At 40.1% G+C, this 17,878-nt stretch overlaps 1 protein-coding gene across 1 annotated transcript in view; it reads right to left on the bottom strand.

Annotated features, from left to right (window-relative positions):
* ADAMTS6 (ADAM metallopeptidase with thrombospondin type 1 motif 6) overlaps positions 1-17,878 on the bottom strand; it is a 2,910,080-nt gene that overhangs the window by 1,958,021 nt on the left and 934,181 nt on the right. The window contains exon 4 of the mRNA XM_044063364.1: positions 9,356-9,463. Within this exon, the coding sequence (XP_043919299.1) occupies positions 9,356-9,463 (108 nt within the window). The remainder of the gene's footprint in view (positions 1-9,355; positions 9,464-17,878) is intronic.

The raw sequence follows: 17,878 nt of genomic DNA, 5'->3' as shown, positions 1-17,878 counted from the left end.
AGCCTTTTGAGCCACCACCGTCATAAGTGGATCGAAAGGCGGAGGCACCCAGGAGGTGGAAGGTCGGGAACCAAAGGTATCCAGAAATACAGACTTATCCTCAGAAGGGGCTAGGAGATTCCAGTTCCCCCTCTGCTTAAGCATTTCTAGGAAGTCCGAGAAGGAAACATCTTCATTGGGGGATCTCGAGGACCCTTCCCAATCATCTAAGTCTGTATCAGAAGTGACAGACTCGGGGGAGTCAATGTGCTTCCTCTTACACTTTTTCTTCCGAGGGGGCTCTTCCGAGTGATCAGGAAAGGCCTCAGAAGAGGAGGAAACACCCAATGGGGTGTCCTGGAGCATCAATTCCCTATGCTTAGGGTCTGGAGGAGGGGCAGAGGTTGGCACAGGCACTACAGGGGATGGAGCCGGTGGGGCTGATAGTGGAGCTGACTCAGGGGACAGCACACTCCGCATGACATCGAAGGCGTTCCTGCCACAATGCAAAGAAAGCTCCGGTTCCGAAGAAATAGGAATCTTTCTCCGCACCGAGGGGGACGGCTCCGAGGCCGATGTTGGAGCCGAGCTCACCTGTGCCGAAGCTCCAAGAGGGAGAACGGAGTCGGGCAAGGGTCCGATGCCACATGACCCTCGGAGCCGACGAGGGAGCCCCGAAGCCCAGATCCCTCGATGGAAGGTACCACAGAGGGAATCGGAGCCGACGTCGGAACCGAAGGAGATAGAGTTATCGGAGCTGACGGTTCCACTACTCAAACCCCAACGACGGCTCCGAACTCATTGGAGTCGGAGGAGGAACATCGAGAGAAGTGGATGGAGCCGACACCTGTTGAGGAGGGCTGGACAACAATTTAGCTAGTACCTGTGACTTTAGCAACCTACTGACCACTCTCTCCACATCATGATCCGACAGTCTAGAGGATCGGTGACTATGCTCGCTCTGAAGTAAAGGAGACCGAGGAGCCAAATGCACCGACTCTAGTGAAGGGGACCTCAGCCTCTTGTGGCTCCTCGACGGCTCCGAAGCCTCTGATGGAGCTGGCGGGGAGATTGTCTTGTCGGTGCCAGCCGGAACCAACATAGAAGGTAAATCCTGAACCGAAGACTGCTCCGAACTTGGAGCCGACGGCGTAGTGGATTTAGGGGATTTCACTGGCTGTGAGCTCTTGGCCGGTGAATCCTAGGGTTTTAAAAGACCCCTAAGAATCAGCTTACTCTTACGCTCCTGCAGGACTCTTGGACTAAAGGCATGGCATATAGAACAAGAGTCCTGCAGGTGCACAGCGCCTAAACAATAGACACAAGAAGTGTGCCCATCTGTCAGAGACATTTTCTGACAGCATGAGTCACACTTCTTGAACCCGGAAACCTTGGATTCCTTTGACATCCTTTACAGTAGAAGGAAAACCAATTATGACAACAATAACTAGAAGCAATATTGTTTGTGTCTTTCGGCTTTTCCTTGTCAGGGGTCGCCACAGCGGAACTCCGGTCCGCTAATTATTGGTAGTTGATTTTTATGTGCCGAGTTACCAGCTCTGATGCACAACCTTCAACGAAGGTACACCCATTCAGGCATGTCTCCACGCAAAAGACGCTCTAGCTGAGAATCGAACTGGACAGCGTCTTACTGTGAGGTAACAACGCTACCGCAGCACCACCACCGTGGGTAACTAGAAGCAATATACAGTCTACAAAAAACACACCTACTAGAAAGACTATAGCTAAAGGTTTTTTTTTTTTTTTTTTAAAGGATAATAGGAAAGCCTCTAATTTAAACGGCTAGCTTATAAGAAAAAAACAGAAGGAAAGCCTCTAACTTAAACGGCTAACCTGACAAGAAGAGGAGGGGGGAGGGGTGGGGAGAACTCTCTAAGTTAAACGAGTTCTACAAAAAAGGGATACTATAAGACAAACAATTATCTATCACAGAAACAAAACTATCGCTAATAATAAAATACTAGAAAAGTTAAATTCTAGTGAAAAAGTTACACAAAAAACTCTATACAAGCCTGAGCCAGAAAAACGACACCTCGCAGCTGAAGTGGCAAACGAGATCTGGGTAGCTATCGTTAGGCATTATGGGATAAGGGGTAGCCTCGAGCCAGTAAATAGCTCTCGAGCTATTGAAGATGGCCGAGTTGGAGCCAAGGATCGGCTCCAATCCCAACCAGCAAGAACGAAGGTGAGATAGACAACTTAACATCAAAACTTCTCATAACTGAACCCATAACTGCAGATGCTACATTCAAAATGTTGTCATATAGCCATGAGGGACCCAGTGCAAGAGGTTGTAGAACCCAGTGGAGTGTGCCATCACCTGAATGTATTGAACATGGGCTTCTCTACAACTGGCTAAGTGCAACATGGATGAATTTAAAGTAATGGATTTCTAGTCCCTTGACTGGAAATACATGATCACTTTTTTACACATGATATCACTTCTGCGATTTCAAATTCTGAACTAAGAGTGACTCATTGTGTTTGAGCTATTCTGTTTTTTTTTTTTTGTGGTTGTGCATCTGTAGTTAGTCTACATAGGTACTGGTGGGGGTACAAGGAGTCTGCACTTCCTGCAAGAAACAATTTTTATAACTAATTCTGAGGAGTTTAAGCATTCATATTTTTGTTCTATCTTGATGAATCTTCAGTGATTTTAGTCTTGATGAAATATAAGGAGAGTTTAAATATGAATGTAACTAAGCAGCAAATATGGTGGAAAATTTAGCAGTGGTAAGATCAACATGTAAATGGTACATATGGGAGAATGACTTCTGGCTGAGGTTATTTCTGTGTTGACACAATCTTGCATTTTGATGGACTTTGGCTTCTTCCACACTGTGATTAAATATATGTCTTCCTGCAGAATAAGCCAGTGAATGGCACATACTTCCTCCCGCTGCTTCAAACAGCTGCTGTCTGAAATTTGATGCCCAATAATAAACTGGTAATTATTCATCATTTTCCAGTCATCAAATGGTTGATAAGTTGGTAGCAGGGTTGCACAGTCAGCATCACACTGGTTCAATTTATTATACCATTGTTTGGGTTGCTGAACTTGGAAAAGAGCACCTGGGTAGTATCTGTGTAGTGACAGAGATTATAATATTTACTGGTGGAGATGCAATGAAGACAGATGATCCCATACATGTATTATTTTTTCACTTTCTTCTGCTGTTGAGACTGTTGGTCATTATCTAAACACATGCAGACCTATGCTGTCAGGAATGTGCCAGCAGATGGAATGCGCTCCAGGGTTACTAGCATCCTCAGTGACAGCGATTAGGATATTATAATTATCCCTCAAGTTTGTTAATGTAACATACATGCCTGTCCAAAACAGTCAACAAAAAAGATGGTGACAGGGATGCAAACAGAGATCTAAAGTACATTTATATTAAGCCTGTAAAATACAACTACTGATCCTCTATTTTGCAACATGATTTTGTTATTTTGATCATATTCTACTGTTCTTCCGTTCACACACCGGCACATATGTAGTAGTTAGAACAGAGCAGTTTTCTAAAATTCTGCATTGTCCGTTTCAAATATGTAACTTTTTCAATATTTGCAAATAATTAAATGTTTCACACACATCATTTCCATCTTGCATTTATTATTCTTGAAAATGTGCATAATAAAAGGAAGATAAGAGATACTATTAAAGGCTACTATCTAAAGGTTAGATTTTATCTTACTGAGGACTTAAACCACACCAACAATTAAATAAGACTCTCTGTAGCGATACATTCCTAACTCAATGTATTCCCAGCCTAAGGAACAAAAGTACTACTTTGACTACCTTTAAGGTTAGTCTTGATGATTGAATGGGTAAACAAATATTCACCATGTCGTGTACAGCACTACTCAATTTGGGAGGTAAGCATTACTAAATGCTTAACTGAAAAGTGAAGCACTAACTTCTAAGTGTGTCTACTTAAAGGTTTATATGACTAGGCATCTTATGGTCCTTATGATCATTTGCCTAGTAGTTATGTTCCTAAGTAAACTTCTGTGATTTTGAACTGATATAGCTAAATTCTAAAACCATTTTCTACCACTTTAACACCCTCAAAAATACTACTGGGTGAATTGGGAAACACATTAATGTCTGAAACATGATTTTTTTAAAATTTTTGTTTATCTTTTGGATAAAATATACTACTATTACAAGCACTTTAATCTTTAAATCACCAAGAATTACTGTGTGTTTTATTTTGTCGCTGCTTCGGTTTATCATGTTTTATTGTATTCTTGACTTTTTTGTGCCCATTATTGTACTTTTCAAGTGAGACAGCTGATTTCATATTATTTGGCAAAAAATGTGAAACATCAGATATCACCCTAGATTTGGTCTTCTAACATTTACAGGAAGGAAACACACACAACTTCCAATATGCATGTGTTTTACTCTCAATCTATACTAAATATTAAATTAGGATCCATGCTAAATTACTTCCTGTCTTTTTCATTAACTTGGGTAGTTTATTTGATTTCCATTATATAAAAATGAAATCAGTTTCATAGGAAGCACATCTTCTAGCCATAACTGTCAACATCTTTTCCAAGAATTCTGGGCAAAATCAAAAATAATTGGGAGACAAAGGCCCATAATCAGAGATAAATTTTAAATATTACTCTAATACGCTCAAAAATTGTTAACAGAATAATACGTTTTGCATCAATATGCATTTTCTGAACAATAAGAAATATAAAACTCTTAACGTCTGCCATTATCAATTGACTGTAACCATCAGTAATTTACCAGAAAAAGAAAAATTTTACGAGGATCAGATCAAAAATATGACAAATTCAGGGGCATTCTGCAAAATCAAGGACATTTGAGTGGTATACTTACAGCTCTCACTGCAATGGCCACCATTAATAAATCAGACTCTAGTTCTCACAAAGCTAGTAGCATGGATTAGGGAAACGTGGGAGCAGATCCTGAAATGTAACTTGCTATACTTCTGACGCTTGACTCCTGACTGTAAGTCACTCAGAAACATACTCACTGTTGAAACAATCACACCGTCATAGATGAAGCAAATCCTGAGTAGCTGGCAGTATTTAGTGTTGTCAAAAATGCTATCTATTATCAGTTGTTTCCAAATATTATTCAAAAGCTTACTTTGGACAATCATGTTTTCTAAATGGCTATGATTTTAAACTCCTAAATATACACGCATCAATAATGCCTTATTTTAGTCAGATTTTATAAGTGCACAAAATCAGCAAGGCAGTCAAATTATTTGAAATGGATCAATAATTACGAATGGCAAGCGAATAATCACCAAGCTGGAAGAACAAGTACTTTATTTAAACACTGAGATATAATTTAAAACAATAAAAAGTTCCTCTGTTAATCCACAAGCAAGCGCTTTAGTTTAATATCTATTAAACTTCATCAGACAACGTATCTGTTGACCTCACTTCCTTTTATACTAAACTTCATTCATTAAAGAAAAATCACATGACTCTACAGTAATTAAGTATGCCTCTACCCCCAAAATTAAAATTAATTCTAAACAAATGGCTGGTGTTAATACATACTATATGCTCCACTTATAAATAATTAAGACTTAAAAAATCTAAAATGCATATATTATAACAAAAAGTGGAGAACATAATACAAAATACATATATATTTATAGCAGCTGAAAAGTATAAAAAAATCATAAATTATGTGCATTACATGTTAAAAATGTCAAAGAATGTTAAATAATATGTATAAGTATGTACATATTAAAATACTATCTTACTATATTTTATTTTATTAAGAAGTCCCATCAAAAGTCGTCTCATTCAAAAGTGCGTGGATCTTTACACTGATATTTATATTTTGTGTATAAATATATACTAGCGCTATGGGACGACTAACATATCCTTATATAAACATACTTAAACAATTCTTATGATCTATCAGCATCATAATGGACTTACATACTTACAATATTAAAATAATAAATATATATAAAATTGATGTTAAAAATAGTGTGTGTGTATGTATATATATATATATATATATATATATATATATATATAGTTTACTTATAAATTAAATATGTGAATAAATAAATTATTTAATGAACATATATGTACACCGATTATATAATTGTATACTGTTACTACTATTCTTTATAATAATTAATAAAAATTATTGAATATATATATATATATATATATATATATATATAAATAAATAAAATCAATTAAAATTTTATATATGAATTCATTTATTAAAAATGTACTATATCTCAATCTATTATTTTACTTCTATTTAATGCCTTTAGTTTTAAAATAGGAGCTATTGAACTATGTTCATTTATGCCTGGCCATGTATCAGCTTGTGCTCTAATCTGCCATTGCAATTCTTTATATTCTAAAAATGAGCCGCAAGGTCTTTTTTCTTCTATTTCTACGTGACCTATTGCTATAAAAGAAAACTGATGGTCTCTATATTCATTAATGTGCTTTGCTAGTGCATTATTACATTTATTTTTCTTTATGGCATATTCATGCTCATATATTCTTTGTGCTAGAGCTCTCTCTGTTTTCCCTATGTAGAAGATGGGGCAGGAATTGCACATGGCTAGATATACTACTGCTTTAGATTTACAATTATACTTTCCATTTAAATAAAACTTCTTTTTTCTAAGCTGGAAGGACTCTCCTATTCTAACTTTAAAACACCAATGGCAGGCTTCACATTTACTCATACCTTTGTTTTTATTGCTAATTAAGTGGGTCCCTGTTTTTAACATATCCTTAAAACTTTTCCCTTTTCTATAAACAATTTTTGGTATTTCTCCAATATGCTTTTTACATTGCGGGTCATCCATTAATATGGCCCAATTGTTAATAATTACTTCTCTAATTATATGATGTTCTTGGGAGAAAGTAAGTACCAAAGCTTTTGAAAAATCATTCTTTTCATCTTTATTTACAGTTTCATTTATTATTATGTTATCATAGCTATTAGTTCTGATGTTTGGTATATTACTGACATCATATTCTTTATTTTGCTTTTGTAAAATGGGCCTAAAGTGTCTGCTTAATCTTTTTTTAGTAACTTCATATATTAAAGAATCAACTAATGTTACTGGATAGTTCCTATTAATGAACATATCACGCAAAAACTTGCACTCCAACTCAAATTGTTCAAACTTAGTCACCATCCGAGCAGCTCTCACTAATTGTCCCTTAATTACGGACCTTTTCTGATGTTCTGGATGGGAGCTATTATAATGCAAAAAACTATTAGAATAGGATTCCTTTCTATGAATGACTGCGATATATGCTTCATTTTCAGTATCTTTCATGAGATGTACATCTAAATAGTCAACACTATTATTATTAATATGCCATGTGAATTTAAAAAAATTTCTTGTTTCATTAATGTATGCTAAAAATTAATTCAAATAATCTACTGTACCAGTCCAAATGATGCTGATATAATCCTGGAACGATGATAAGATTTAATAAAGGTATTATACTTGCTATTAAAAATAATATTTTTCTCCCAGAATGCCATGACTGAATTTGCATAAGCACCTCCATATGGTGACTCCATAGCAATGCCCTTTTTCTGCAGAAAATATTTTTTATTGAATATTAAGAAATTATTACTTAAAACTATTTCTAATAATTCCATTAAAAGATTTGTTAATTCATGGTTAACATGATACTGTATTAATAGTTCATTGATCCATTCCAAACCTAAAGCCTGTGGAATGACTGTATATAAATCACAAACATCAATTGTTACTAAAATGTCTTGATTATTAAATTCCACTTCATTCATATGTTCTAGGAAAGTCCTGGAATCTTTACAAATATATTTTTCATTCCTAATAATCTTTTTGAATTCATAATCAGCATACTTAGCACATGCTGAAGTAATGGAATCTCTTCCATCCACTAAAGGGCGCATGGGGGGGGGGGTCATATATGCTTTTATGTATTTTAGGATTTCCAAAAAATACAGAAATTCTAGGAATTGTAATGTTACGATAATTCAATAAATCTATGTTGATATGTTTTTCAAAAAACATATCATTAATTTGTTCATATACTTTTCTATAAGCAATATTCAATTCATTTAGGGATATTTGCTCATAAGTATCAGTTTCAAGAATAGCATTTAACTTATGATTATATATGTCATGACTCATAATAACTGCCCCCTCACCTTTATCTGGTTTCATGATTCTAATGTTTTCTTTACCTAGTACTTTAAAATTCTTTGTTCATCATTAATGTGTTTCTTTATTGAACTTATCTAGGCATTTCAATTGATATTCACACATCCTCTCATATAGTAAAAGCTTCGGATGTAGTGGTTAGAATTAATTTAAATTTTTGGGGTAGAGGCATGCTTAATTACTGTAGAGTCATGTGATTTTTCTTTAATGAATGAAGTTTAGTATAAAAGAAAGTGAGGTCAACAGATACGTTGTCTGATGAAGTTTAATAGATATTAAACGAAAGCGCTTACTTGTGAATTAACAGACAAACTTTTTATTGTTTTAAATTATATCTCAGTGTTTAAATAAAGTACTTGTTCTTCCAGCTTGGTGGTTCTTCGCTTGCCGTTCGTAATTTTACTTTATTTTGGTTGAAATGGTTCTATGTCTATGTTAATTGTCGAAGGGAGTAAACATTGAACGGCAATTCATCAAAATCAATCCATCGAAAGTCCATCCGTCGAAGTGCATGTCATCGAATCTGTGAGGTGGGAAAAGTAACTAGCTGGCTAACACTTCTCTGTATCACTTTTCCCCACTGTAGTGCAGTCTCGCAGTTGGTGTACATAGTTTAGGGTTGTGGGGGAGAAGCCCTACCTGGGTGGATTTGAAATACTGCCATTTGTGAGATGGGGAAGTGCTGGACAACTAGTTACTTTTCTCGTCTCACACGTTTGGAGATGTGCATGTTCGACTGATTGACTTTTGATGGACTGATTTTGATGACCTGCCATTCAATGTTTACTCCCTTCAATGATTAACAATAGAGCCATCTGAAATACCTCCTGCTTTCCTATAACTGATTTATTAAGTTATAGTTCTTCTGTTCACATTTCATATGATTCCAACATGCATTCCTTTCACAAATCTGTCAACTCACCATCACTTGTCTCAACAGAAACTATGGCATATCTCTGCACATCTCAAAAAAAAGCAAAGTTCTACCAACAGTAATTGACACCATTGTTATTGTATCCTTTCCCACAATACATTCAACTTAATATATTGATACTGAAAATACATTACTAGCCTGTGGCACTATTATTCACTCTACACTTTTGTTGCTTCCAATCTAAACTTACAGAATGATCAGTCTTTAAGATACTTACCCCTTTTTCAATGGTACCAGTCTGACACAAAGTTCCCTCTGCAGCTGGAATGCTGTTAGTAACACAGCGATTACTTTTGCTGAGACACCAGAGCTCTCTACACACTTCCTAGGAAAGAAGGCAAAAGCAAGTTGGTCAGAATAAGATTTAAATAATGCAAGCAATATAACTTTAATATTTTTAAATCAAACATTCTGCATTTTTCCTAAGCAACAGCTTGCACTGTTTATTCAGTTCTCCTTCATCTAAACATTTTTGTATTTTGAGCAAATATACTGTGACAGGATCATGTGTGCAGAGCTGATTGTAAATAGCACAACCTATACAGAGCTGGAAGATATAGCAAATCTGCTGGCTGACAAATTCAGCTGCAATTTTACCTGCCTCTTTCCTCCAGGTACCCCCCAGGAAATACCATCAAATATACCCCCGAAACTATCACTAGGTAAAAGGTCATAGATGCACTCTCTAAGGACATAAATAACACATCTATAAGCCCCAATAATGCCCCAAAATCCCTCCTAAATAGCCTGAAACATGATCTATAGAGACCAATGGAGTCACTGTTTAACCACAACCTCCAACAGCCTCCAGACAGGCTTTGTGCCATGCAAATGAAGAACTGCAATGGTCAATGGTTATCCTTTTACAAAAGGGTAGGCCATCAACGTAACCTGGGAACAACAGACCTATAAGCCTGACTAGTCTGATATGCAAAGTCTTGAAAAGAATTAGCATGGAAATAATTAATAAGGATATAAAAAAACCTTCAAATAATGGATCCAATCCAGTTTGGGTTTGTCAAGGGCAGATCATGCCTACTTAACCTGGTGGACTTCTTCTTGAGAGAGTCACCAAGGCAACAGATGTGGGAAAAAAGGTGCATATTGCCTACCATGATCTGTCTAATGCATTTGATACAATACCCTACTTGGGTATTGTAAACAAACTCACACAGACAGGCATAAACCCCTATGTTACATTTTGGATAGCTGGTCACTAGCGGCCAGTGTCAGGGGCATTTGGCTGACCAGGTTTACAGATGATTGTAAACTAGAAGCAATCACAGAATTCCCACCAAGACACTAACATCCTACATGAAGGACTAACACAGACAAACAATTGATGTCAAAACCACAGCTTAAAATATAGTGCTAAGAAGTGCATAACAGTACCCATGGGGAAGTCAACCACCATTGGAAATTACCTCATCAATAACACACCCCTAAGAGTATAACTAATAATAGTCAAGGAAGTAAGGAACTTATTCTGTGTTGTTCACCTTATAAGCAAGGGCATGGCATCTAGGTCCATGGAAGTCATTGATCCACTGCATTTGGTGCACATCAGGGCCATCGAGAACATCACCCTATTCGGTAGGTACCTGACCAGACACATGCAACAACTAGAAGATCAACAAACGTTCCTCACAAAAAGAATACAGGGCATAAACAGCAGGTCCTATGCAGATCACCTCAAAGTTCTATCTCTACACTCTATTTCCTACAGACTGTTGAGAGGCGATCTCTGCCTGACACACAAGGCATACTTGGATCCCACTCTGATGGACCTTTTGCTATCCGCAAAATGAATAACATCAGAATTACCTGATCGAGGGATTTAAACTTTGCTTGCGACACAACAGGACATGTTGGAGGGGCAGGTATCTATCTCAGAGAATTCCCCTTCTCTGGAATAGTTTCACATCGATCTGAATCAGAGCTGTTCCTTAACCCTATTCATGGGAAATCTGGACCAGTGGATGGGGAAATCAAAAATATAACATAACAAAAAAAAAAAACAGACCTGACCTCAACCGTCAACATTTTTTTAAAAAACTTTACATTTAATATAAATCAACAAGCAAAGCTTTTGGGACACTTCCCTTTCTCAATGCATATACAATTTAAAGTTAAAAAAAATAAATTAGTGTTTGAGGTCCAGTTTGTTGTTTTGTTTTACTGTTGGGTATTTTTACCATTGATCTCATTAACTTGGCACTAGCCTGGTGGAGATTGCTAAAATCAGAAATATACCCCAGGTCTAGCACCTATGACTCAAATGGACAGAGGCATCCTGTAAATCTTGCCATAGTTTACATATACTCCTTAAAATAACCTCTAAGGCACATAAGCTTGTGGGATACATTTGGGATGCATAGCTAGACTTATAAAGGACCAGTAGTTGTTAGCCTAGTATACACCTATGAACCTATGACCCACAGAGTCCTTATTCTGTATGAGTAAGTCCAACTTGTAGTGATGGCATATAGCTAGGTGAAGAAGAAGGGGGTGCCAGTGCTGCCTGGGCCAGAAAGGAGTCATCAGCAAGTTTTCTGGTCTGTCCCATTGGATCTACAGTAGAACCTTTGGGATTAGAGAGAGGGGAAGGCATAGAAGCACTTCCTCTCCCGGTAGAAAAACATGCCGTCTGCCCTCCAGGCCTGGGGACAAGGAGTCCTGAAGCAAAACACCTTGAGCTGTCTGTGGACTATGTCCAGGAAGACCTCTATGTTTACCATATATATATGGATGGGCTTCTATGAACCTGCTTACAGAATCTGTTAACACACCATCTTTGAATGGAATGTAAAGCACCTTTATGTACAGATTTGCCTTTACAGCTTGATCCCATGCCAAAAGAGCTACCCTGCACAGCTGGAAGACTTGTCACCCCCCCCCCCCCGGCCAGCTGTTGATGTACCACATTACTGTGGTATTCACAGGTGAGAGAACACCTTAGGGGCTTGAATAAGAGCCTTAATTCTTTGACAATGATGTGCTCCTTCCTCTGTTTCTGGAACCATTGACCATGAACTGCTAAACAGCCTGCTCAACCTGCCCAAACCAGATCTGATGCATCTGTGTGCAGTTCCTGGTTGGGTATGGGTGGGTGGTAGGAAAGGTCTGGATTTAGTTAGATTTGTGAAATCTACCTCTGTAACTTTTTCATCAAAAAGAGTTACAGTGGTGGAACTCTTTCATCAGTAAAGGCAAGAGGGAGATTTGGACGTCAGGTAGGTGGCAGTGCTGCATGTACTACTAGATCCTTCTCACGTACAGCTTGGCAAAGGGCACCAGAGAAATTGTTGTTGCCATGTATTCCAGGGCTCTTAGAAATTCCCATATAGGAGTAGATTGGAGTAGGGAATGGAAAAAAGTGGAAAGGGAAAGAACTTTCTCCTGGGGAAGAAAAGCTGTCATCTGACAGGTATCCAGTCTGCAACCAAAGAACACCAGATCCTGAGAGGGTGTCATAGAAGATTTCTAGATATTGAGGGTGAAATGCAGTCTTTTCTGAAATGAGATCATGAAACTGAGATACATCCATAGAGTGTCCTGCAAGGCAGCCTGAATGAGAAGATTGCCCAGGTATGGGAACATCTGTATTCTCTTGTTTCTGCAAAAGGCAATGGCTGAGGTTACGCACTTTGTGAAAACACTAGGAATGGTACATAAACCAAAGGGCAAAACAAAGAACTGAAAGTACGAAGGAAAAGCAGAGAACCCGAGGAATTTTCTGTAACTGGAGGAATGGGGATGTGTACACATGCATGCTTCAAGTCTAGGGAAACTAGAAAGACTTGAGGAAAAAAGGAAGAAGAGTTTGCAGGGACAGCATCTTGAAAGATGGTACCTTCAGAAATGTGCCCTACTTTCTGGGGACCAATAAAAGCTTTAAATAAAAACTTTTTCCAAGGTGTTAGTAGGGCACTGGTTCTATGTTGCCCTGGTCACGGAGGCCTTGTAAGAGAGGAGGAAGGAGGTGAATCTGACTGGAAGGGAGATGGGGGATTCCCTTAAAGTATGGTAATTCCTTCTAAGACATCTTGTAACCATGTTGAATGATGGATAATCCCACTTGTTTGTAGTGATGAATCCCCGGGCTGGAAGAGACAAAGTTAGTCTTATTGACACAGGAATTCTTGGACAAAGGAGGGATGGGGGGGGGGGGTAGCAGACAGTCAGGCAGAGGCTGACTTGTCTGGAAAAGGAGGCTTTCTAGATTTGGCATGTCTGGTAGGTTTGCCATGAAATCTTTTCTTGGGATTTTTCCTGTCTTTCTAAGAGGGATTCTGATCTCTGAAGACAAAAGAAGTGGGCTGGGTAATTTATTTAATACCTAGGTACTACCATATGAAAAATCTGTTTAAAGTTCTGCATCATTTTGTCCTTTCCAGCAAGGTCTTGAAAATGTCTGCTGCAGAAGGTCCAAATAAGAGTTCCCTTTGAAGTGGGGAATCCGAACTCTTGGCCTTAACATCCACAGGGAGGGACTGTAGGATGACTCAAGCAAAACTTCTAATAACAGATCCACTAGTAGCAGTCCTTGAAGAAGCCTTTTCAATGTCATAGCTGTATTTAATGGACTGTCTTACAACTTATGTTGCTTGTCCAAGCACAGAAATCTTGTTGCTTTGTGGCAGAAGCCTCAAAGTTAGCCATGGCCTTATTTGGGTTCCTTTCATTTGACTGACAAACCAGATTGCCGAAACCCATATGATCAAGACCATACAGCTGACACAGTTTAGTTTCTTGAACAGTTCTGACTGACATTGCAGTACAGTGGGGATTGGGGAATTTGCCCTTTTTCCCCACTATAGTTCAATCTCAAGAGTTGGTATATATGATTAGCACAGAGTGTGGGTGTGGTGGGGGGGGGGGGTTGCCCCTTGCAAAAACATTGTTTGTGTTGTTTGTGGGTGTTATTTGGTTTCTTTTGGTTGATTGGTGAACTAAGTTATCAACTATATGGGTTTCGACACTCTCGTTCATTGATCAAAATTAACTACATCCACCTATTTAAATTCCATAAAATTCACAGAAGGTACTTTGTCATTTGAGTCTAGTAATTTAAGGTCCTAAAGGCAAGGGTAGCAGAGGTCTAAATCTTCTGACCATACCTGTCCATGGCTCTACTGTCTCTGTAGGATGGCAAAACATTAGTCGTTAGTAGAAGCTTGATAGGTGTAACAGTGGAAACAGAAAAAAAAAGGATCTGCTAAAAGGTTTATATACAGTAATGTTAAGTCTTCGGGTACTTAACCTCTCAGGCTTCTTTGAAGCTGAAGACTGGGAATCTGAAGTATTAGATGTGGATACAAAAGCATTTAGGGAGGCCTCCGAGACTCTGGAACAGGAGAAGGAGTAGGAGCCCCTACCTCTAGAAAAGTATAGTATATTTTTTGCACGTTAATCACCTGTTTGGATTCCCAAGCAAAATGTTACATCATTTTAGTTATAGTTTTCCAGAACAGAAATTTCCTCAATAAGAGAGTCAAGGGATAAGGTGTTCTCATTATCAGAGGTAAGCTGTCCATCAGAATGGATTTGTGACAAATTAGAAGTTATGTACTCACCATAACGTTCCATCTGAGTAGGTGTATTCATTGGTCTGCAACCTGTGGGTTATGGATCCGATATCGGATCCGAACCGGCATGGTTTTCCAGCTATGGATCCAAGCTCTCAGCTCCTCCCCTCACCCATAATGCCCTGCTCTACCCTCATGACCTCAGATCGAGTTTGCCAAAGCAACAACACCCTAAAAAGGGTAACATAGAATATGCAGGAAACTGAAAGGCCAGGGGGATAGGAGGGCGGGATGGTTGCAGACAAATGAATACACCTACTCAGATGGAACGTTATGGTGAGTACATAACTTCTAAATCTGAAGTAGGATATTCATTTGTCTGCAACCTGTGGGACAGAGTCCCCAGCTACCTGAATCTTGGGCGGCCATCATGGAAGGATATTCCGAGCACCGCGAGCCAAAGGATGCTCTACCCCTAGATGCAAGATCCAACTTATAGTGGGAAATAAACGTATGAGATGAAGCCCACGTGGCTGCTGCACAAATATCATCTAGAGGAATCCTAGCCTTGAAGGCTGCCGAGGTAGATACTGACCGGGTTGAATGGGCATGAACACCCTCCGGTGCGGGCCTTCCTGAAGCTTGATAAGCCAATAAAATGCACTGTGAAATCCAGCGGGACAGAGAAACTTTAGAGATTGGCTTGCCCAAATTGAATTTTGCAAAGGAAATAAACAGCTGGTCTGATTGCCTATGACCAGCTGTCCTGTTCAGATAAAATCTAAGTTGCCTGTGAACATCTAGTGAATGTAGCTTATATTCACCTTTGTTTTCATATTTAGGGAAGAAAACAGGGAGGTTAATGGACTGATTGATGTTTGCTTCAGAAGCGATTTTAGGAAGAAAGGACGGGTTGGTCCTGAGGGAGACACGGTCCGGATGAAATACCAAGTAAGGAGGTTTAGCTGATAATGCTTGAAGTTCAGACACTCTCTTGGCCGATGTAATGGCTACCAAAAAGGCTGTCTTGTAGGACAAGAATTTGAGATCCACCGTAGTCGCTGGCTCGAAGGGGCGGTCAAGGCCTGTAGAACCAAAGAGAGGTCCCAAGGAGGAACTGCTTGTTTTATAGGGGCCTGAGAAGAAAAGTACCTTTAAGAAAATTTTACACAATTTGGCTGACATGAGAGGATTAGAGTCATGGCCAATGTGATAGTGAGAAATTGCCGCCAGTTGTACTTTGACTGTGGAACTGCTGGCACCATCGTTAAAGAGAGTGGTTAGAAAGTCAAGCACTAAAGGAAGAGGAACCGTGAAGGGATTCAGGCCTTGCCGCTCCGCCCACAAAGAGAAACGTTTCCACTTGCTTCGTAAACCTTTCTAGTGGATGGTTTATGAGCTGCCACCAAAATTGCCTTAACCGGTGATGAAATACCGAGTCCTTATCAAGAGTGGAACTGGAGCAGCCAAGCGGTCAGCTTCAGGTTGTCCAGATTCGGAGGAGGAATGCAGGATGGATGGGATATCAGATCCGGGATGGGATCTAGAATCCAAGGAGGATTCACCGAGTGAGACCTTAGGAAGGGGAACCAGATCTGTCGAGGCCAGAATGGAGCAATGAGAATCATTCTGCAACCCACCCGAGAGGCTTTCTGAAGAACTTGGAGCATCAGAGGCAAGGGTGGATAGGCATACAGAAGACCGGGTGGCCAAGCATGCACCAGAGCGTCTCTTGGGGTACCTCCGGAGGAGGTATTAGAGCGAAAAACTGTCGCACTTGGTGTTTGAGGGAGAAGCAAAAGATCGCATGAAGGGGTTCCCCACCGTGCGAATATGCGTTCGCTACTTGACAATTGAGAGACCACTCGTAAGGGGTCAGAATGGTGCGACTGAGCTTGTCCGCTAGGATGTTGGACCGACCGGAATGTGCGTTGCTATTAGAAAGCGATTGGTGGAGATTGCCCATTCCCAAACTCTCATGGCCTCTCGACAAAGAGGGTAAGACCTTGTTCCCCTTGCTTGTTGATGTACCAGACAACAGACATGTTGTCCGATTGAATTGCAATTGTTCCCAAGGGAAGAAAGTCCTGAAGTGCTAGCAACGCTAAGAGCACTGCTCTCATCTCTAGAACATTGATATGCAGTAAGGTCTCTGAATCGCTCCACGTGCCTTGGACGGTCCGCCCAAAGTGCCCCCACCCGAGGCGGGAGGCGTCCGTGGTCACCGTGGCGAGAGGGAGAAGCACAAAATGGGCGGCCTTTGTGGAGATCCGGGGTGGAGCCACCACAAGAGGGACCGCTTGCAAGCCTTGCTGATCGCTATGGGATGATGCATGGGGAGAGCAAGGTATGACCACTGTACTAAGAGCGTCCACTGTAGAATGCGCATATTGAGCCTGGCAAGAGGAAGAAGTGCTATAGCCGATGCCATGGACCCTAGAGCCCTCAGGACCAACTCCGCTGAACAGAACTTGAATGGAGAATGGCCCGCACCTGGAGCTGCAGATTTAGAACTCTGTCCGCAGTGAGGAAGGCTCGTAAACTCCTTGTGTCTAGCCTGGCCCCTATAAAATCTAAGAACTGTGTGGGCGCCAGGTTGGATTTCTTTGTATTTATTGTGATGCCCAGAAAGGAGCAAGATGGAGAAAGGAGTCTCAAGGCCAATAGAAGTAGATGCCTTGTTGGGGGTAGAAGCCAGTCGTCCAGGTAGGGAAAGACCTGCACCCCTGAAGCCTCAGGTGGGCCGCTACCACTGCTAATACTTTGGTGAACACCCTGGGGCTGTGGTGAGACCAAAGGGAAGGACCCGAACTGGTAGTGACTGGCTCCCAGCCGGAAGCGGAGAAACCTCCTGGGCGCCTGTCCATCAGGATGTGGTAGTACGCGTCCTTGAGGTCTATCGAGCACATCCAGTGATTTTCTCCCAGAAGGGGAGAATAGATTGCAGAGTGACCATTCGAATTTTTCTTTGGGGACTGCCAGATTCAAGAGAGAGGTCTAGGATTGGTCTTAGTTCCCCGTCTTTTTTGGCACTAAAAAGAATCTGGAGTAGAACCCTGATCCGATCTGGTCTGGGGGAACGGGCTGGATGGCTCCTTTCTTTAGCAGATGGCCAATTTCTGCCAAAGCGGCCTCCCGTTGACCGGGTGGGACGTCTGGGAGGACTTCAACTTTGGAAGGTGAAGGAAAGGAATGCGATATCCTCTGGATAT

This window comes from Protopterus annectens, chromosome 2.part1 (assembly GCF_019279795.1).
Source record: "Protopterus annectens isolate FY-2018-M chromosome 2.part1, PAN1.0, whole genome shotgun sequence".
NCBI classification, from domain to species: Eukaryota; Metazoa; Chordata; order Ceratodontiformes; family Protopteridae; genus Protopterus; species Protopterus annectens.
This window is presented reverse-complemented; position numbering and strand designations above follow the sequence as displayed.